This window comes from Phyllobates terribilis, unplaced genomic scaffold (genome assembly GCF_046119375.1).
Source record: "Phyllobates terribilis strain yellow unplaced genomic scaffold, ASM4611937v1 Scaffold_12__6_contigs__length_324123572, whole genome shotgun sequence".
NCBI lineage: Eukaryota > Metazoa > Chordata > Amphibia > Anura > Dendrobatidae > Phyllobates > Phyllobates terribilis.
Window position 1 is genome coordinate 89,339,983 of NW_027362772.1, and position 24,593 is coordinate 89,364,575.

The 24,593-nt window shown below is 45.4% G+C and overlaps 1 protein-coding gene across 7 annotated transcripts in view; it reads right to left on the reverse strand.

The window, feature by feature from the left end:
* Positions 1-24,593, reverse strand: part of EIF4G3 (eukaryotic translation initiation factor 4 gamma 3) — a 262,238-nt gene that overhangs the window by 98,708 nt on the left and 138,937 nt on the right. For all 7 annotated transcript variants that reach the window (XM_073656081.1, XM_073656075.1, XM_073656080.1 and 4 more), the window contains 3 exons: positions 9,062-9,823; positions 7,279-7,367; positions 6,929-7,124 (listed from right to left, as the gene is read on the reverse strand). In XM_073656081.1, coding sequence (XP_073512182.1) covers positions 6,929-7,124; positions 7,279-7,367; positions 9,062-9,823 — 1,047 coding nt within the window. The remainder of the gene's footprint in view (positions 1-6,928; positions 7,125-7,278; positions 7,368-9,061; positions 9,824-24,593) is intronic.

Here is a 24,593-nt window from a genome sequence, read left to right on the forward strand (position 1 = left end):
CATACATTACATTACTGATCCTGAGTTACATCCTGTATTATACTCCAGAGCTGCACTCACTATTCTGCTGGTGCAGTCACTGTGTACATACATTACATTATGATCCTGAGTTACATCCTGTATTATACTCCAGAGCTGCACTCACTATTCTGCTGGTGCAGTCACTGTGTACATACATTACATTACTGATCCTGAGTTACATCCTGTATTATACTCCAGAGCTGCACTCACTATTCTGCTGGTGCAGTCACTGTGTACATACATTACATTACTGATCCTGAGTTACCTCCTGTATTATACTCCAGAGCTGCACTCACTATTCTGCTGGTGGAGTCACTATGTACATACATTACATTACTGATCCTGAGTTACCTCCTGTATTATACTCCAGAGCTGCACTCACTATTCTGCTGGTGCAGTCACAGTGTACATACATTACATTACTGATCCTGAGTTACCTCCTGTATTATACTCCAGAGCTGCACTCACTATTCTGCTGGTGCAGTCACAGTGTACATACATTACATTACTGATCCTGAGTTACATCCTGTATTATACTCCAGAGCTGCACTCACTATTCTGCTGGTGGGGTCACTGTGTACATACATTACATTACTGATCCTGAGTTACATCCTGTATTATACTCCAGAGCTGCACTCACTATTCTGCTGGTGCAGTCACTGTGTACATACATTACATTACTGATCCTGAGTTACCTCCTGTATTATACTCCAGAGCTGCACTCACTATTCTGCAGGTGCAGTCACTGTGTACATACATTACATTACTGATCCTGAGTTACCTCCTGTATTATACTCCAGAGCTGCACTCATTATTCTGCTGGTGCAGTCACTGTGTACATACATTACTGATCCTGAGTTACATCCTGTATTATACTCCAGAGCTGCACTCACTATTCTGCTGGTGCAGTCACTGTGTACATACATTACATTACTGATCCTGAGTTACATCCTGTATTATACTCCAGAGCTGCACTCACTATTCTGCTGGTGCAGTCACTGTGTACATACATTACATTACTGATCCTGAGTTACATCCTGTATTATACTCCAGAGCTGCACTCACTATTCTGCTGGTGCAGTCACTGTGTACATACATTACTGATCCTGAGTTACATCCTGTATTATACTCCAGAGCTGCACTCACTATTCTGCTGGTGCAGTCACTGTGTACATACATTACATTACTGATCCTGAGTTACATCCTGTATTATACTCCAGAGCTGCACTCACTATTCTGCTGGTGCAGTCACTGTGTACATACATTACTGATCCTGAGTTACCTCCTGTATTATACTCCAGAGCTGCACTCACTATTCTGCTGGTGCAGTCACTGTGTACATACATTACATTACTGATCCTGAGTTACCTCCTGTATTATACTCCAGAGCTGCACTCACTATTCTGCTGGTACAGTCACTGTGTACATACATTACATTACTGATCCTGAGTTACCTCCTGTATTATACCCGAGAGCTGCACTCACTATTCTGCTGGTGGAGTCACTATGTACATACATTACATTACTGATCCTGAGTTACATCCTGTATTATACTCCAGAGCTGCACTCACTATTCTGCTGGTGCAGTCACTGTGTACATACATTACATTACTGATCCTGAGTTACATCCTGTACTATACTCCAGAGCTGCACTCACTATTCTGCTGGTGCAGTCACTGTGTACATACATTACATTACTGATCCTGAGTTACATCCTGTATTATACTCCAGAGCTGCACTCTCTATTCTGCTGGTGCAGTCACTGTGTACATACATTACATTACTGATCCTGAGTTACATCCTGTATTATACTCCAGAGCTGCACTCACTATTCTGCTGGTGCAGTCACTGTGTACATACATTACATTACTGATCCTGAGTTACATCCTGTATTATACTCCAGAGCTGCACTCACTATTCTGCTGGTGCAGTCACTGTGTACATACATTACATTACTGATCCTGAGTTACCTCCTGTATTATACTCCAGAGCTGCACTCACTATTCTGCTGGTGGAGTCACTATGTACATACATTACATTACTGATCCTGAGTTACCTCCTGTATTATACTCCAGAGCTGCACTCACTATTCTGCTGGTGCAGTCACAGTGTACATACATTACATTACTGATCCTGAGTTACCTCCTGTATTATACTCCAGAGCTGCACTCACTATTCTGCTGGTGCAGTCACAGTGTACATACATTACATTACTGATCCTGAGTTACATCCTGTATTATACTCCAGAGCTGCACTCACTATTCTGCTGGTGGGGTCACTGTGTACATACATTACATTACTGATCCTGAGTTACATCCTGTATTATACTCCAGAGCTGCACTCACTATTCTGCTGGTGCAGTCACTGTGTACATACATTACATTACTGATCCTGAGTTACCTCCTGTATTATACTCCAGAGCTGCACTCACTATTCTGCAGGTGCAGTCACTGTGTACATACATTACATTACTGATCCTGAGTTACCTCCTGTATTATACTCCAGAGCTGCACTCATTATTCTGCTGGTGCAGTCACTGTGTACATACATTACTGATCCTGAGTTACATCCTGTATTATACTCCAGAGCTGCACTCACTATTCTGCTGGTGCAGTCACTGTGTACATACATTACATTACTGATCCTGAGTTACATCCTGTATTATACTCCAGAGCTGCACTCACTATTCTGCTGGTGCAGTCACTGTGTACATACATTACATTACTGATCCTGAGTTACATCCTGTATTATACTCCAGAGCTGCACTCACTATTCTGCTGGTGCAGTCACTGTGTACATACATTACTGATCCTGAGTTACATCCTGTATTATACTCCAGAGCTGCACTCACTATTCTGCTGGTGCAGTCACTGTGTACATACATTACATTACTGATCCTGAGTTACATCCTGTATTATACTCCAGAGCTGCACTCACTATTCTGCTGGTGCAGTCACTGTGTACATACATTACTGATCCTGAGTTACCTCCTGTATTATACTCCAGAGCTGCACTCACTATTCTGCTGGTGCAGTCACTGTGTACATACATTACATTACTGATCCTGAGTTACATCCTGTATTATACTCCAGAGCTGCACTCTCTATTCTGCTGGTGGAGTCACTGTGTACATACATTACATTACTGATCCTGAGTTACATCCTGTATTATACTCCAGAGCTGCACTCACTATTCTGCTGGCGCAGTCACTATGTACATACATTACTGATCCGGAGTTACATCCTGTATTATACCCCAGAGCTGCACTCACTATTCTGCTGGTGCAGTCACTGTGTACATACATTACATTACTGATCCTGAGTTACCTCCTGTATTATACTCCAGAGCTGCACTCACTATTCTGCTGGTGCCGTCACTGTGTACATACATTACATTACTGATCCTGAGTTACCTCCTGTATTATACTCCAGAGCTGCACTCACTATTCTGCTGGTGCAGTCACTGTGTACATACATTACATTACTGATCCTGAGTTACATCCTGTATTATACTCCAGAGCTGCACTCTCTATTCTGCTGGTGGAGTCACTGTGTACATACATTACATTACTGATCCTGAGTTACCGCCTGTATTATACTCCAGAGCTGCACTCACTATTCTGCTGGTGCAGTCACTGTGTACATACATTACTGATCCGGAGTTACATCCTGTATTATACTCCAGAGCTGCACTCACTATTCTGCTGGTGCAGTCACTGTATACATACATTACATTACTGATCCTGAGTTACATCCTGTATTATACTCCAGAGCTGCACTCACTATTCTGCTGCTGCAGTCACTGTGTACATACATTACATTACTGATCCTGAGTTACCTCCTGTATTATACCCCAGAGCTGCACTCACTATTCTGCTGGTGCAGTCACTGTGTATATACATTACATTACTGATCCTGAGTTACATCCTGTATTATCCTCCAGAGCTGCACTCACTATTCTGCTGGTGCAGTCACTGTGTACATACATTACATTACTGATCCTGAGTTACATCCTGTATTATACTCCAGAGCTGCAGTCACTATTCTGCTGGTGCAGTCACTGTGTACATACATTACATTACTGATCCTGAGTTACATCCTGTATTATACTCCAGAGCTGCGCTCACTATTCTGCTGGTGCAGTCTCTGTGTACATACATTACATTACTGATCCTGAGTTACATCCTGTATTATACTCCAGAGCTGCACTCACTATTCTGCTGGTGCAGTCACTGTGTACATACATTACATTACTGATCCTGAGTTACATCCTGTATTATACTCCAGAGCTGCACTCACTATTCTGCTGGTGCAGTCACTATGTACATACATTACATTACTGATCCTGAGTTACATCCTGTATTATACTCCAGAGCTGCACTCACTATTCTGCTGGTGCAGTCACTGTGTACATACATTACATTACTGATCCTGAGTTACATCCTGTATTATACTCCAGAGCTGCACTCACTATTCTGCTGGTGCAGTCACTGTGTACATACATTACATTACTGATCCGGAGTTACATCCTGTATTATACTGCAGAGCAGCACTCACTATTCTGCTGGTGCAGTCACTGTGTACATACATTACATTACTGATCCTGAGTTACATCCTGTATTATACTCCAGAGCTGCACTCACTATTCTGCTGGTGCAGTCACTGTGTACATACATTACATTACTGATACTGAGTTACATCCTGTATTATACTCCAGAGCAGCACTCACTATTCTGCTGGTGCAGTCACTGTGTACATACATTACATTACTGATCCTGAGTTACATCCTGTATTATACCCCAGAGCTGCACTCGCTATTCTGCTGGTGCAGTCACTGTGTACATACATTACATTACTGATCCTGAGTTACATCCTGTATTATACTCCAGAGCTGCACTCACTATTCTGCTGGTGCAGTCACTGTGTACATACATTACATTACTGATCCTGAGTTACATCCTGTATTATACTCCAGAGCTGCACTCACTATTCTGCTGGTGCAGTCACTGTGTACATACATTACATTACTGATCCTGAGTTACATCCTGTATTATACTCCAGAGCTGCACTCACTATTCTGCTGGTGCAATCACTGTGTACATACATTACATTACTGATCCTGAGTTACATCCTGTATTATACTCCAGAGCTGCACTCACTATTCTGCTGGTGCAGTCACTGTGTACATACATTACATTACTGATCCTGAGTTACATCCTGTATTATACCCCAGAGCTGCACTCGCTATTCTGCTGGTGCAGTCACTGTGTACATACATTACATTACTGATCCTGAGTTACATCCTGTATTATACTCCAGAGCTGCACTCACTATTCTGCTGGTGCAGTCACTGTGTACATACATTACATTACTGATCCTGAGTTACATCCTGTATTATACTCCAGAGCTGCACTCACTATTCTGCTGGTGCAATCACTGTGTACATACATTACATTACTGATCCTGAGTTACATCCTGTATTATACTCCAGAGCTGCACTCACTATTCTGCTGGTGCAGTCACTGTGTACATACATTACATTACTGATCCTGAGTTACATCCTGTATTATACTCCAGAGCTGCACTCACTGTGTACATACATTACATTACTGATCCTGAGTTACATCCTGTATTATACTCCAGAGCAGCACTCACTATTCTGCTGGTGCAGTCACTGTGTACATACATTACATTACTGATCCTGAGTTACATCCTGTATTATACTCCAGAGCAGCACTCACTATTCTGCTGGTGCAGTCACTGTGTACATACATTACATTACTGATACTGAGTTACATCCTGTATTATACCCCAGAGCTGCACTCACTATTCTGCTGGTGCAGTCACTGTGTACATACATTACATTACTGATACTGAGTTACATCCTGTATTATACTCCAGAGCAGCACTCACTATTCTGCTGGTGCAGTCACTGTATACATACATTACATTACTGATCCTGAGTTACATCCTGCATTACACTCCAGAGCTGCACTCGCTATTCTGCTGGTGCAGTCACTGTGTACATACATTACATTACTGATCCTGAGTTACATCCTGTATTACACTCCAGAGCTGCACTCACTATTCTGCTGGTGCAGTCACTGTGTACATACATTACATTACTGATCCTGAGTTACCTCCTGCATTATACTCCAGAGCAGCACTCACTATTCTGCTGGTGCAGTCACTGTATACATACATTACATTACTGATCCTGAGTTACATCCTGCATTACACTCCAGAGCTGCACTCACTATTCTGCTGGTGCAGTCACTGTGTACATACATTACATTACTGATCCTGAGTTACCTCCTGCATTATACTCCAGAGCAGCACTCACTATTCTGCTGGTGCAGTCACTGTATACATACATTACATTACTGATCCTGAGTTACATCCTGCATTACACTCCAGAGCTGCACTCACTATTCTGCTGGTGCAGTCACTGTGTACATACATTACATTACTGATCCTGAGTTACCTCCTGAATTATACTCCAGAGCTGCACTCACTATTCTGCTGGCGCAGTCATTGTGTACATACATTACATTACTGATCCTGAGTTATATCCTGTATTATACTCCAGAGCTGCACTCACTATTCTGCTGGTGCAGTCACTGTGTACATACATTACATTACTGATCCTGAGTTACATCCTGTATTATACTCCAGAGCTGCACTCACTATTCTGCTGGTGCAGTCACTGTGTACATGCATTACATTACTGATCCTGAGTTACCTCCTGTATTATACTCCAGAGCTGCACTCACTATTCTGCTGGTGCAGTCACTGTGTACATACATTACATTACTGATCCTGAGTTACACCCTGTATTATCCTCCAGAGCTGCGCTCCGCATTCTAGGTCCCTGCAGTGGTATGTGGCACGCTATGGCGGTACACTACCTGACTTATAGGTGTACGCCTCCTCTGCAGTGTCCGGCTCGGTCCCTTCACCTCCGGAGGTGACGTCCTCGCCGTTGCGCAGGGCCTCTGCTGCGCCATTCTCCTCCGGCAGTCCATCGGTTGGCTCCGGCTGCGTGGCCTCGGCATCGTCACCCTCTTGCTCCGCGCCCTTCTCCTCGGAGGCTTCGCTCTGCTCCTGAGAACAGACGCAGCGGTATCAGACTCGCTGTGTATAAGACGCCGTGCACCGATGACACGGCGCAGCGTCACTCGGGAGCCAGAAAGGAAAGCAAGAAGGAGGAGAGTAGTACCCCATCCACGACTACTACTCCCACCATACAGCAGCTCACCTCAGCCTCCGCTGGCATCGCCTCTTCTGCATCAGGACTCTCGTCTTTTGGCGTCTGCCACATCTTTGGTGAAGCTGCGACTGTGAGGGCTGGAAGATCACAATGGCAGGAGAGTCAGACGGGCACCAGGCGGAGCCCACATCACCGGCAGGTCTATCATGGGCGCACACACGTGGGGGGGGGGGAGGGCAGCGCCCCAGGCTGCACACACGCGCGCGCGGCGGGGAGAGGAGGGCAGCGCCCCAGGCTGCACACACGCGCGCGCGGCGGGGAGAGGAGGGCAGCGCCCCAGGCTGCACACACGCGCGCGCGGCGGGGAGAGGAGGGCAGCGCCCCAGGCTGCGCGCACGCGCGCGGCGGGAAGAGGAGGGCAGCGCCCCAGGCTGCGCGCGCGCGGCGGGGAGAGGAGGGCAGCGCCCCAGGCTGCGCGCGCGCGGCGGGGAGAGGAGGGCAGCGCCCCAGGCTGCGCACACGCGCGCGCGGCGGGGAGAGGAGGGCAGCGCCCCAGGCTGCGCACACGCGCGCGCGGCGGGGAGAGGAGGGCAGCGCCCCAGGCTGCGCACACGCGCGCGCGGCGGGGAGAGGAGGGCAGCGCCCCAGGCTGCGCACACGCGCGCGCGGCGGGGAGAGGAGGGCAGCGCCCCAGGCTGCGCACACGCGCGCGCGCGGCGGGGAGAGGAGGGCAGCGCCCCAGGCTGCGCACACGCGCGCGCGCGGCGGGGAGAGGAGGGCAGCGCCCCAGGCTGCGCACACGCGCGCGCGGCGGGGAGAGGAGGGCAGCGCCCCAGGCTGCACACACGCGCGCGCGGCGGGGAGAGGAGGGCAGCGCCCCAGGCTGCACACACGCGCGCGCGGCGGGGAGAGGAGGGCAGCGCCCCAGGCTGCACACACGCGGGGAGAGGAGAGCAGCGCCCCAGGCTGCACACACGCGGGGAGAGGAGAGCAGCGCCCCAGGCTGCACACACGCGGGGAGAGGAGAGCAGCGCCCCAGGCTGCACACGTGGAGCAGGTAGACGATGTGAGCGGCTTTAGGTCATGTGATCACTCGCCCCCCAGCTGAGACCCTGGAATACCATTTTCTGATGGACACAGTCTACAATCCAGGAGACGACAGCAGCGCTCCCCCTTTCTTATCAGACAACCACCCCCATGCTCAGCGGTGCCGCCGCTCTCACCCTGCACAGTATCAACCCTCTCTCTGCTGGGTAGAGCCTGTGCACGGCGCTGTGTCGCGCTATGGACGGGATCTTTGTGCGTTATCAGCAGGATCCAGGATTCGCTCACCCCCAGAGCTGCAATCTCAGTAAAGTCAGAGCTCAGCGAGGTTGAGCCGCCGCTCAGACGCTAAACCAACTTTCATGTCGTAGCGGACAATGAAAAATGCTAAAAGCTCAGGCAAGCCGACCCTTCAGTACAGACTACAACCCCCAGCAAGCAGTCTCAGGACAACACTACCCACCGCCCTAGAGTCATTATGAGAACCCTTTCTCCATCTTTATTTCATCTTACTCTTGTTACTCTGAAAGCTGCAATCACAATTCTGCCCATTTCCTATGGCCTCTCCACCGTCATATCTCCCCGACCGTTTGGTGTACGCAGCACACTGCAGATCGATGAGGGAGAGCAATGCTCGCGTCAGTGGAAGAATACAGATGGCAGCTCTGGATGTGACTGAAGTAGACGATCACAAGACAGAATGCATTTGCAATTGTGGCGTGTTATGGGAGGACTCGGAGCTGCGCTCTGCAGTAGGGTGGTGAGCGCAGCTCCGGCCGGCGCTCACCTTCCACAGGACTCCTCCTGGAGCAGAAGCTTAGGAGCGTGACGCCGGTTTCCAGCTCAGAGTCGACCTCCACTAGCCCAATGTCTGCGGCCCCGTCCACAAGGGCCGTCCTGGCCTCCTCGGGCTCGTCCATGTGCCCAGGGCCGATGGCGGGAAGCACGGCCGCAGGAGGGGAGGTTTTAGTGGTGCAATGAGCAGCGGCAATGAGCGGGGGCGGGGGCGAGTCTGACGGTAGTGATGACACAGGCACGTTTGGAGAAGTGCATTCTACGCGCAGGTCTGTGGGGGGCGCCAGCTCCGGCACATCTGATGAAGCTTCTTCCCCCGTTCCTTTCTCGCCCACAGAGCTGTCCGTTGTCAGAAGTTCATAGCTTATGCCGTTCATTTCCTGAGCAGTCACCGGGGGGTCCGCAGCTGCAGGAAGCCCCAGCGGATCCCGGCATAGATCCTCCTCTACCTCATCGTCGGTGACGGCTTCGTCCAGAGGGGCAGACTCCAGGGATGCATCATCATCACCACCCACCAGGGGGCAGGGAAAGGCTGGAGCTGGGGCCACCACCACTGCTGGGGTCACCACCGCTGCGGCGGGCACTGCGGCAACTACGGGTAATGTCCCAGACGTCTGGAGGAGCTCAGCCCTGGAGTCTGGCGGGACGGGGTCCGGCGTCGGCTCCAGCACCGCACACTTGCCGCGGTCGTTGGGCTCCGGGCGCAGAGAGGCAGGAGAAGGTTTCAGGATGGTCTCGGGTTTGGGCTTCTCCTCTATATAAAACAGAACAGTCAAGAGTTAATTACTGGGACTGAAGAATATGGAGACCCCCAAATACAGCCAGACGTCCCACCACCAAAATCAAAGAGGCCACGTGCTGCGCGCCAAAGGAAGAAAGCCCGAGGGGTCCGGGAACCAGTACTGCAAGCAAACAGGGTCATTAAATCAATATCCATATATGTATTATCAGGTGGATCTGGACTAAGGCCTGACGGTATCTCAGCCAGCATTACTCTAGATGCTGGACACTTCATGCAGAACCAGTGAGGAAGCCAAAGCGAAACGCGCGTTGGGGCGGCAGCAGTGGTGTCTCACACTGCTTACTATGGGTAAGAACCTGTTTTAAGACTGCTGTCATTTCTGGGATGTAGGCGACATTGTGTTGTACTTGATACTGACATAGCAGTCCCTAAGAGTCCATATCTTCAGAACTAGTCCTTTACATTGTATATACTATATGACATGTGCTCTTCCCTGTGCAGTTTATTTAAATCAGGAATTACTATATTTTAATTCTATGAATGTCTATGTACTGTTACTTTAAATGAATACAATTTAGAGATTTTTTTTATGGACACTATACTCTGTTATATAAGCAAACAGGGTCATACCCAATCTGGAGGGGGACGAGGAGCGGCCAGGAATATCCCCGCTGCGGACCCCAGACCACGAGCACGATCAGAAAACAGGAAGGGGGAAAAACTACCCTTCACTGACCTCCTGTATTATACTCCAGAGCTGCACTCACTATTCTACTGGTGCAGTCACTGTGTACATACATTACATTACTGATCCTGAGTTACCTCCTGTATTATACTCCAGAGCTGCACTCACTATTCTGCTGGTGCAGTCACTGTGTACATACATTACATTACTGATCCTGAGTTACCTCCTGTATTATACCCCAGAGCTGCACTCACTATTCTGCAGGTGCAGTCACTGTGTACATACATTACATTACTGATCCTGAGTTACCTCCTGTATTATACTCCAGAGCTGCACTCACTATTCTACTGGTGCAGTCACTGTGTACATAAATTACATTACTGATCCTGAGTTACCTCCTGTATTATACTCCAGAGCTGCACTCACTATTCTGCTGGTGCAGTCACTGTGTACATACATTACATTACTGATCCTGAGTTACCTCCTGTATTATACTCCAGAGCTGCACTCACTATTCTGCTGGTGCAGTCACTGTGTACATACATTACATTACTGATCCTGAGTTACATCCTGTATTATCCTCCAGAGCTGCACTCACTATTCTGCTGGTGCAGTCACTGTGTACATACATTACATTACTGATCCTGAGTTACCTCCTGTATTATACCCCAGAGCTGCACTCACTATTCTGCTGGTGCAGTCACTGTGTACATACATTACATTACTGATCCTGAGTTACATCCTGTATTATCCTCCAGAGCTGCACTCACTATTCTGCTGGTGCAGTCACTGTGTACATACATTACATTACTGATCCTGAGTTACCTCCTGTATTATACCCCAGAGCTGCACTCACTATTCTGCTGGTGCAGTCACTGTGTACATACATTACATTACTGATCCTCAGTTACATCCAGTATTATACTCCAGAGCTGCACTCACTATTCTGCTGGTGCAGTCACTGTGTACATACATTACATTACTGATCCTGAGTTACCTCCTGTATTATACCCCAGAGCTGCACTCACTATTCTGCTGGTGCAGTCACTGTGTACATACATTACATTACTGATCCTGAGTTACATCCTGTATTATACTCCAGAGCTGCACTCACTATTCTGCTGGTGCAGTCACTGTGTACATACATTACATTACTGATCCTGAGTTACATCCTGTATTATACTCCAGAGCTGCACTCACTATTCTGCTGGTGGAGTCACTGTGTACATGCATTACATTACTGATCCTGAGTTACATCCTGTATTATACTCCAGAGCTGCACTCACTATTCTGCTGGTGCAGTCACTGTGTACATACATTACATTACTGATCCTGAGTTACATCCTGTATTATACTCCAGAGCTGCACTCACTATTCTGCTGGTGCAGTCACTGTGTACATACATTACATTACTGATCCTGAGTTACATCCTGTATTATACTCCAGAGCTGCACTCACTATTCTGCTGGTGCAGTCACTGTGTACATACATTACTGATCCTGAGTTACATCCTGTATTATACTCCAGAGCTGCACTCACTATTCTGCTGGTGCAGTCACTGTGTACATACATTACATTACTGATCCTGAGTTACCTCCTGTATTATCCTCCAGAGCTGCACTCACTATTCTGCTGGTGCTGTCACTGTGTACATACATTACATTACTGATCCTGAGTTACCTCCTGTATTATCCTCCAGAGCTGCACTCACTATTCTGCTGGTGCTGTCACTGTGTACATACATTACATTACTGATCCTCAGTTACATCCAGTATTATACTCCAGAGCTGCACTCACTATTCTGCTGGTGCAGTCACTGTGTACATACATTACATTACTGATCCTGAGTTACCTCCTGTATTATCCTCCAGAGCTGCACTCACTATTCTGCTGGTGCTGTCACTGTGTACATACATTACATTACTGATCCTCAGTTACATCCAGTATTATACTCCAGAGCTGCACTCACTATTCTGCTGGTGCAGTCACTGTGTACATACATTACATTACTGATCCTGAGTTACCTCCTGTATTATACCCCAGAGCTGCACTCACTATTCTGCTGGAGCAGTCACTGTGTACATACATTACATTACTGATCCTGAGTTACCTCCTGTATTATACTCCAGAGCTGCACTCACTATTCTGCTGGTGCAGTCACTGTGTACATACATTACATTACTGATCCTGAGTTACCTCCTGTATTATACTCCAGAGCTGCACTCACTATTCTGCTGGTGCAGTCACTGTGTACATACATTACATTACTGATCCTGAGTTACATCCTGTATTATACTCCAGAGCTGCACTCACTATTCTGCTGGTGCAGTCACTGTGCACATACATTACATTACTGATCCTGAGTTACCTCCTGTATTATACTCCAGAGCTGCACTCACTATTCTGCTGGTGGAGTCACTGTGTACATACATTACATTACTGATCCTGAGTTACATCCTGTATTATACTCCAGAGCTGCACTCACTATTCTGCTGGTGGAATCACTGTGTACATACATTACTGATCCTGAGTTACATCCTGTATTATGCTCCAGAGCTGCACTCACTATTCTGCTGGTGGAGTCACTGTGTACATACATTACATTACTGATCCTGAGTTACCTCCTGTATTATACTCCAGAGCTGCACTCACTATTCTGCTGGTGCAGTCACTGTGTACATACATTACATTACTGATCCTGAGTTACCTCCTGTATTATACCCCAGAGCTGCACTCACTATTCTGCTGGTGGAGTCACTGTGTACATACATTACATTACTGATCCGGAGTTACATCCTGTATTATACTCCAGAGCTGCACTCACTATTCTGCTGGTGGAGTCACTGTGTACATACATTACATTACTGATCCTGAGTTACCTCCTGTATTATACTCCAGAGCTGCACTCACTATTCTGCTGGTGCAGTCACTGTGTACATACATTACATTACTGATCCTGAGTTACCTCCTGTATTATACTCCAGAGCTGCACTCACTAATCTGCTGTGCAGTCACTGTGTACATACATTACATTACTGATCCTGAGTTACCTCCTGCATTATACTCCAGAGCTGCACTCACTATTCTGCTGGTGCAGTCACTGTGTACATACATTACATTACTGATCCTGAGTTACATCCTGTATTATACTCCAGAGCTGCACTCACTATTCTGCTGGTGCAGTCACTGTGTACATACATTACATTACTGATCCTGAGTTACATCCTGTATTATACTCCAGAGCTGCACTCACTATTCTGCTGGTGCAGTCACTGTGTACATACATTACATTACTGATCCTGAGTTACATCCTGTATTATACTCCAGAGCTGCACTCACTATTCTGCTGGTGCAATCACTATGTACATCCATTACATTACTGATCCTGAGTTACCTCCTGTATTATTCTCCAGAGCTGCACTCACTATTCTGCTGGTGGAGTCACTGTGTACATACATTACATTACTGATCCTGAGTTACATCCTGTATTATACTCCAGAGCTGCACTCACTATTCTGCTGGTGGAGTCACTGTGTACATACATTACATTACTGATCCTGAGTTACCTCCTGTATTATACTCCAGAGCTGCACTCACTATTCTGCTGGTGCAGTCACTGTGTACATACATTACATTACTGATCCTGAGTTACCTCCTGTATTATACTCCAGAGCTGCACTCACTAATCTGCTGTGCAGTCACTGTGTACATACATTACATTACTGATCCTGAGTTACATCCTGTATTATACTCCAGAGCTGCACTCACTATTCTGCTGGTGGAGTCACTGTGTACATACATTACATTACTGATCCTGAGTTACCTCCTGTATTATACTCCAGAGCTGCACTCACTATTCTGCTGGTGCAGTCACTGTGTACATACATTACATTACTGATCCTGAGTTACATCCTGTATTATACTCCAGAGCTGCACTCACTATTCTGCTGGTGCAGTCACTGTGTACATACATTACATTACTGATCCTGAGTTACATCCTGTATTATACTCCAGAGCTGCACTCACTATTCTGCTGGTGCAATCACTATGTACATCCATTACATTACTGATCCTGAGTTACCTCCTGTATTATTCTCCAGAGCTGCACTCACTATTCTGCTGGTGCAGTCACTGTGTACATACATTACATTACTGATCCTGAGTTACATCCTGTATTATACTCCAGAGCTGCACTCACTATTCTGCTGGTGCAGTCACTGTGTACATACATTACATTACTGATCCTGAGTTACATCCTGTATTATACTCCAGAGCTGCACTCACTATTCTGCTGGTGCAGTCACTGTGTACATACATTACATTACTGATCCTGAGTTACATCCTGTATTATACTCCAGAGCTGCACTCACTATTCTGCTGGTGCAATCACTATGTACATCCATTACATTACTGATCCTGAGTTACCTCCTGTATTATTCTCCAGAGCTGCACTCACTATTCTGCTGGTGCAGTCACTGTGTACATACATTACATTACTGATCCTGAGTTACCTCCTGTATTATACTGCAGAGCAGCACTCACTATTCTGCTGGTGCAGTCACTGTGTACATACATTACATTACTGATCCTGAGTTACCTCCTGTATTATACTGCAGAGCAGCACTCACTATTCTGCTGGTGCAGTCACTGTGTACATACATTACATTACTGATCCTGAGTTACATCCTGTATTATGCTCCAGAGCTGCACTCACTATTCTGCTGGTGGAATCACTGTGTACATACATTACTGATCCTGAGTTACATCCTGTATTATGCTCCAGAGCTGCACTCACTATTCTGCTGGTGGAGTCACTGTGTACATACATTACATTACTGATCCTGAGTTACCTCCTGTATTATACTCCAGAGCTGCACTCACTATTCTGCTGGTGCAGTCACTGTGTACATACATTACATTACTGATCCTGAGTTACATCCTGTATTATACTCCAGAGCTGCACTCACTATTCTGCTGGTGCAGTCACTGTGTACATACATTACATTACTGATCCTGAGTTACCTCCTGTATTATACCCCAGAGCTGCACTCACTATTCTGCTGGTGGAGTCACTGTGTACATACATTACTGATCCGGAGTTACATCCTGTATTATACTCCAGAGCTGCACTCACTATTCTGCTGGTGGAGTCACTGTGTACATACATTACATTACTGATCCTGAGTTACCTCCTGTATTATACTCCAGAGCTGCACTCACTATTCTGCTGGTGCAGTCACTGTGTACATACATTACATTACTGATCCTGAGTTACCTCCTGTATTATACTCCAGAGCTGCACTCACTAATCTGCTGTGCAGTCACTGTGTACATACATTACATTACTGATCCTGAGTTACCTCCTGTATTATACTCCAGAGCTGCACTCACTATTCTGCTGGTGCAGTCACTGTGTACATACATTACATTACTGATCCTGAGTTACATCCTGTATTATACTCCAGAGCTGCACTCACTATTCTGCTGGTGCAGTCACTGTGTACATACATTACATTACTGATCCTGAGTTACCTCCTGTATTATACCCCAGAGCTGCACTCACTATTCTGCTGGTGGAGTCACTGTGTACATACATTACATTACTGATCCTGAGTTACATCCTGTATTATACTCCAGAGCTGCACTCACTATTCTGCTGGTGGAGTCACTGTGTACATACATTACATTACTGATCCTGAGTTACCTCCTGTATTATACTCCAGAGCTGCACTCACTATTCTGCTGGTGCAGTCACTGTGTACATACATTACATTACTGATCCTGAGTTACCTCCTGTATTATACTCCAGAGCTGCACTCACTAATCTGCTGTGCAGTCACTGTGTACATACATTACATTACTGATCCTGAGTTACATCCTGTATTATACTCCAGAGCTGCACTCACTATTCTGCTGGTGCAGTCACTGTGTACATACATTACATTACTGATCCTGAGTTACATCCTGTATTATACTCCAGAGCTGCACTCACTATTCTGCTGGTGCAATCACTATGTACATCCATTACATTACTGATCCTGAGTTACCTCCTGTATTATTCTCCAGAGCTGCACTCACTATTCTGCTGGTGCAGTCACTGTGTACATACATTACATTACTGATCCTGAGTTACCTCCTGTATTATACTGCAGAGCAGCACTCACTATTCTGCTGGTGCAGTCACTGTGTACATACATTACATTACTGATCCTGAGTTACATCCTGTATTATACCCCAGAGCTGCGCTCACTATTCTGCTGGTGCAGTCACTGTGTACATACATTACATTACTGATCCTGAGTTACCTCCTGTATTATACTGCAGAGCAGCACTCACTATTCTGCTGGTGCAGTCACTGTGTACATATATTACATTACTGATCCTGAGTTACCTCCTGTATTATACTCCAGAGCTGCACTCACTATTCTGTTGGTGCAGTCACTGTGTACATACATTACATTACTGATCCTGAGTTACATCCTGTATTATACTCCAGAGCTGCACTCACTATTCTGCTGGTGCAGTCACTGTGTACATACATTACATTACTGATCCTGAGTTACATCCTGTATTATACTCCAGAGCTGCACTCACTATTCTGCTGGTGCAGTCACTGTGTACATACATTACATTACTGATCCTGAGTTACATCCTGTATTATACCCCAGAGCTGCACTCACTATTCTGCTGGTGCAGTCACTGTGTACATACATTACATTACTGATCCTGAGTTACATCCTGTATTATACCCCAGAGCTGCGCTCACTATTCTGCTGGTGCAGTCACTGTGTACATACATTACATTACTGATCCTGAGTTACCTCCTGTATTAAACTCCAGAGCTGCACTCACTATTCTGCTGGTGCAATCACTGTGTACATCCATTACATTACTGATCCTGAGTTACCTCCTGTATTATACTCCAGAGCTGCACTCACTATTCTGCTGGTGCAGTCACTGTGTACATACATTACTGATCCTGAGTTACCTCCTGTATTATACTCCAGAGCTGCACTCACTATACTGCTGGTGCAGTCACTGTGTACATACATTACTTTACTGATCCTGAGTTACCTCCTGTATTATACTGCAGAGCAGCACTCACTATTCCGCTGGTGCAGTCACTGTGTACATACATTACATTACTGATCCTGAGTTACATCCCGTATTATACTCCAGAGCTGCACTCACTATTCTGCTGGTGCAGTCACTGTGTACATACATTACATTACTGATCCTGAGTTACATCCTGTATTATACTCCAGAGCTGCACTCACTATTCTGCTGGTGCAGTCACTGTGTACATACATTACATTACTGATTCTGAGATACATCCTGTATTATATCCCAGAGCTGCGCTCACTATTCTACTGGTGCAGTCACTGTGTACATACATAACATTACTGATCCTGAGTCACCTCCTGTATTATACTCCAGAGCTGCACTCACTATTCTGCTGGTGCAGTCACCGTGTACATACATAACATTACTGATCCTGAGTCACCTCCTGTATTATACTTCAGAGCTGCACTCACTATTCTGCTGGTGCAGTCACTGTGTACATACATTACATTACTGATCCTGAGTTACATCCTGTATTATACTCCAGAGCTGCACTCACTATTCTGCTGGTGCAGTCACCGTGTACATACATTACATTACTGATCCTGAGTTACATCCTGTATCATACTCCAGAGCTGCACTCACTATTCTGCTGGTGCAGTCACTGTGTACATACATTACATTACTGATCCTGAGTTACCTCCTGCATTATACTCCAGAGCTGCACTCACTATTCTGCTGGTGCAGTCACTGTGTACATACATTACATTACTGATCCTGCGTTACATCCTGTATTATCCTCCAGAGCTGCACTCACTATTCTGCTGGTGCAGTCACTGTGTACATACATTACTGATCCTGAGTTACATCCTGTATTATACTCCAGAGCTGCACTCACTATTCTGCTGGTGCAGTCACCGTGTACATACATTACATTACTGATCCTGAGTTACATCCTGTATTATACTCCAGAGCTGCACTCACTATTCTGCTGGTGCAGTCACTGTGTACATACATTACATTACTGATCCTGAGTTACATCCTGTATTATACTCCAGAGCTGCACTCACTATTCTGCTGGTGCAGTCACTGTGTACATACATTACATTACTGATCCTGAGTTACCTCCTGTATTATACCCCAGAGCTGCACTCACTATTCTGCTGGTGGAGTCACTGTGTACATACATTACATTACTGATCCGGAGTTACATCCTGTATTATACTCCAGAGCTGCACTCACTATTCTGCTGGTGGAGTCACTGTGTACATACATTACATTACTGATCCTGAGTTACCTCCTGTATTATACTCCAGAGCTGCACTCACTATTCTGCTGGTGCAGTCACTGTGTACATACATTACATTACTGATCCTGAGTTACCTCCTGTATTATACTCCAGAGCTGCACTCACTAATCTGCTGTGCAGTCACTGTGTACATACATTACATTACTGATCCTGAGTTACCTCCTGTATTATACTCCAGAGCTGCACTCACTATTCTGCTGGTGCAGTCACTGTGTACATACATTACATTACTGATCCTGAGTTACATCCTGTATTATACTCCAGAGCTGCACTCACTATTCTGCTGGTGCAGTCACTGTGTACATACATTACATTACTGATCCTGAGTTACCTCCTGTATTATACCCCAGAGCTGCACTCACTATTCTGCTGGTGGAGTCACTATGTACATACATTACATTACTGATCCTGAGTTACATCCTGTATTATACTCCAGAGCTGCACTCACTATTCTGCTGGTGGAGTCACTGTGTACATACATTACATTACTGATCCTGAGTTACCTCCTGTATTATACTCCAGAGCTGCACTCACTATTCTGCTGGTGCAGTCACTGTGTACATACATTACATTACTGATCCTGAGTTACCTCCTGTATTATACTCCAGAGCTGCACTCACTAATCTGCTGTGCAGTCACTGTGTACATACATTACATTACTGATCCTGAGTTACATCCTGTATTATACTCCAGAGCTGCACTCACTATTCTGCTGGTGCAGTCACTGTGTACATACATTACATTACTGATCCTGAGTTACATCCTGTATTATACTCCAGAGCTGCACTCACTATTCTGCTGGTGCAATCACTATGTACATACATTACATTACTGATCCTGAGTTACCTCCTGTATTATACTCCAGAGCTGCACTCACTATTCTGCTGGTGCAGTCACTGTGTCCATACATTACATTACTGATCCTGAGTTACCTCCTGTATTATTCTCCAGAGCTGCACTCACTATTCTGCTGGTGCAGTCACTGTGTACATACATTACATTACTGATCCTGAGTTACCTCCTGTATTATACTGCAGAGCAGCACTCACTATTCTGCTGGTGCAGTCACTGTGTACATACATTACATTACTGATCCTGAGTTACATCCTGTATTATACTCCAGAGCTGCACTCACTATTCTGCTGGTGCAGTCACTGTGTACATACATTACATTACTGATCCTGAGTTACATCCTGTATTATACCCCAGAGCTGCGCTCACTATTCTGCTGGTGCAGTCACTGTGTACATACATTACATTACTGATCCTGAGTTACCTCCTGTATTATACTGCAGAGCAGCACTCACTATTCTGCTGGTGCAGTCACTGTGTACATATATTACATTACTGATCCTGAGTTACCTCCTGTATTATACTCCAGAGCTGCACTCACTATTCTGTTGGTGCAGTCACTGTGTACATACATTACATTACTGATCCTGAGTTACATCCTGTATTATACTCCAGAGCTGCACTCACTATTCTGCTGGTGCAGTCACTGTGTACATACATTACATTACTGATCCTGAGTTACATCCTGTATTATACCCCAGAGCTGCACTCACTATTCTGCTGGTGCAGTCACTGTGTACATACATTACATTACTGATCCTGAGTTACATCCTGTATTATACCCCAGAGCTGCGCTCACTATTCTGCTGGTGCAGTCACTGTGTACATACATTACATTACTGATCCTGAGTTACCTCCTGTATTAAACTCCAGAGCTGCACTCACTATTCTGCTGGTGCAATCACTGTGTACATCCATTACATTACTGATCCTGAGTTACCTCCTGTATTATACTCCAGAGCTGCACTCACTATTCTGCTGGTGCAGTCACTGTGTACATACATTACTTTACTGATCCTGAGTTACCTCCTGTATTATACTGCAGAGCAGCACTCACTATTCCGCTGGTGCAGTCACTGTGTACATACATTACATTACTGATCCTGAGTTACATCCTGTATTATACTGCAGAGCAGCACTCACTATTCTGCTGGTGCAGTCACTGTGTACATACATTACATTACTGATCCTGAGTTACATCCCGTATTATACTCCAGAGCTGCACTCACTATTCTGCTGGTGCAGTCACTGTGTACATACATTACATTACTGATCCTGAGTTACATCCTGTATTATACTCCAGAGCTGCACTCACTATTCTGCTGGTGCAGTCACTGTGTACATACATTACATTACTGATTCTGAGTTACATCCTGTATTATATCCCAGAGCTGCGCTCACTATTCTACTGGTGCAGTCACTGTGTACATACATAACATTACTGATCCTGAGTCACCTCCTGTATTATACTCCAGAGCTGCACTCACTATTCTGCTGGTGCAGTCACTGTGTACATACATTACTGATCCTGAGTTACATCCTGTATTATACTCCAGAGCTGCACTCACTATTCTGCTGGTGCAGTCACCGTGTACATACATAACATTACTGATCCTGAGTCACCTCCTGTATTATACTTCAGAGCTGCACTCACTATTCTGCTGGTGCAGTCACTGTGTACATACATTACATTACTGATCCTGAGTTACATCCTGTATTATACTCCAGAGCTGCACTCACTATTCTGCTGGTGCAGTCACCGTGTACATACATTACATTACTGATCCCGAGTTACATCCTGTATCATACTCCAGAGCTGCACTCACTATTCTGCTGGTGCAGTCACTGTGTACATACATTACATTACTGATCCTGAGTTACCTCCTGCATTATACTCCAGAGCTGCACTCACTATTCTGCTGGTGCAGTCACTGTGTACATACATTACATTACTGATCCTGCGTTACATCCGGTATTATCCTCCAGAGCTGCACTCACTATTCTGCTGGTGCAGTCACTGTGTACATACATTACTGATCCTGAGTTACATCCTGTATTATACTCCAGAGCTGCACTCACTATTCTGCTGGTGCAGTCACCGTGTACATACATTACATTACTGATCCTGAGTTACATCCTGTATTATACTCCAGAGCTGCACTCACTATTCTGCTGGTGCAGTCACTGTGTACATACATTACATTACTGATCCTGAGTTACATCCTGTATTATACTTCAGAGCTGCACTCACTATTCTGCTGGTGCAGTCACTGTGTACATACATTACATTACTGATCCTGAGTTACATCCTGTATTATACTCCAGAGCTGCACTCACTATTCTGCTGGTGCAGTCACTGTGTACATACATTACTGATCCTGAGTTACATCCTGTACTATACTCCAGAGCTGCACTCACTATTCTGCTGGTGCAGTCACCGTGTACATACATTACATTACTGATCCTGAGTTACATCCTGTATCATACTCCAGAGCTGCACTCACTATTCTGCTGGTGCAGTCACTGTGTACATACATTACATTACTGATCCGGAGTTACATCCTGTATTATACTCCAGAGCTGCACTCACTATTCTGCTGGTGCAGTCACTATGTACATACATTACATAACTGATCCTGAGTTACCTCCTGTATTATACTCCAGAGCTGCACTCACTATTCTGCTGGTGCAATCACTGTGTACATACATTACATTACTGATCCGGAGTTACATCCTGTATTATACTCCAGAGCTGCACTCACTATTCTGCTGGTGCAGTCACTGTGTACATACATTACATTACTGATCCTGAGTTACCTCCTGTATTATACTCCAGAGCTGCACTCACTATTCTGCTGGTGCAGTCACTGTGTACAAACATTACATTACTGATCCTGAGTTACCTCCTGTATTATACTCCAGAGCTGCACTCACTATTCTGCTGGTGGAGTCACTGTGTACATACATTACATTACTGATCCTGAGTTACATCCTGTATTATGCTCCAGAGCTGCACTCACTATTCTGCTGGTGGAGTCACTGTGTAAATACATTACTGATCCTGAGTTACATCCTGTATTATACTCCAGAGCTGCACTCACTATTCTGCTGGTGGAGTCACTGTGTACATACATTACATTACTGATCCTGAGTTACCTCCTGTATTATACTCCAGAGCTGCACTCACTATTCTGCTGGTGCAGTCACTGTGTACATACATTACTGATCCTGAGTTACCTCCTGTATTATACCCCAGAGCTGCACTCACTATTCTGCTGGTGCAGTCACTGTGTACATACATTACATTACTGATCCGGAGTTACATCCTGTATTATATTCCAGAGCTGCACTCACTATTCTGCTGGTGGAGTCACTGTGTACATACATTACATTACTGATCCTGAGTTACATCCTGTATTATACTCCAGAGCTGCACTCACTATTCTGCTGGTGCAGTCACTGTGTACATACATTACATTACTGATCCTGAGTTACATCCTGTATTATACCCCAGAGCTGCGCTCACTATTCTGCTGGTGCAGTCACTGTGTACATACATTACATTACTGATCCTGAGTTACATCCTGTATTATACTCCAGAGCTGTACTCACTATTCTGCTGGTGCAATCACTGTGTACATCCATTACATTACTGATCCTGAGTTACCTCCTGTATTATACTCCAGAGCTGCACTCACTATTCTGCTGGTGCAGTCACTGTGTACATACATTACTGATCCTGAGTTACCTCCTGTATTATACTCCAGAGCTGCACTCACTATTCTGCTGGTGCAGTCACTGTGTACATACATTACATTACTGATCCTGAGTTACATCTTGTATTATACTCCAGAGCTGCACTCACTATTCTGCTGGTGCAGTCACTGTGTACATACATTACATTACTGATCCTGAGTTACCTCCTGTATTATACTCCAGAGCTAAACTCAGTATTCTGCTGGTGCAGTCACTGTGTACATACATTACATTACTGATCCTGAGTTACATTCTGTATTATACTCCACAGCTGCACTCACTATTCTGCTGGTGCAGTCACTGTGTACATACATTACATTACTGATCCTGAGTTACCTCCTGTATTATACTCCAGAGCTGCACTCACTATTCTGCTGGTGCAGTCACTGTGTACATACATTACATTACTGATCCTGAGTTACATCCTGTATTATACTCCAGAGCTAAACTCACTATTCTGCTGGTGCAGTCACTGTGTACATACATTACAGTACTGATCCTGAGTTACCTCCTGTATTATACTCCAGAGCTGCACTCACTATTCTGCTGGTGCAGTCACTGTGTACATACATTACATTACTGATCCTGAGTTACATCCTGTATTATACTCCAGAGCTGCACTCACTATTCTGTTGGTGCAGTCACTGTGTACATACATTACATTACTGATCCTGAGTTACATCCTGTATTATACTCCAGAGCTGCACTCACTATTCTGCTGGTGCAGTCACTGTGTACATACATTACATTACTGATCCTGAGTTACCTCCTGTATTATACCCCAGAGCTGCACTCACTATTCTGCTGGTGCAGTCACTGTGTACATACATTACATTACTGATCCGGAGTTACATCCTGTATTATATTCCAGAGCTGCACTCACTATTCTGCTGGTGGAGTCACTGTGTACATACATTACATTACTGATCCTGAGTTACCTCCTGTATTATACTCCAGAGCTGCACTCACTATTCTGCTGGTGCAGTCACTGTGTACATACATTACATTACTGATCCTGAGTTACATCCTGTATTATACTCCAGAGCTGCACTCACTATTCTGCTGGTGCAGTCACTGTGTACATACATTACATTACTGATCCTGAGTTACATCCTGTA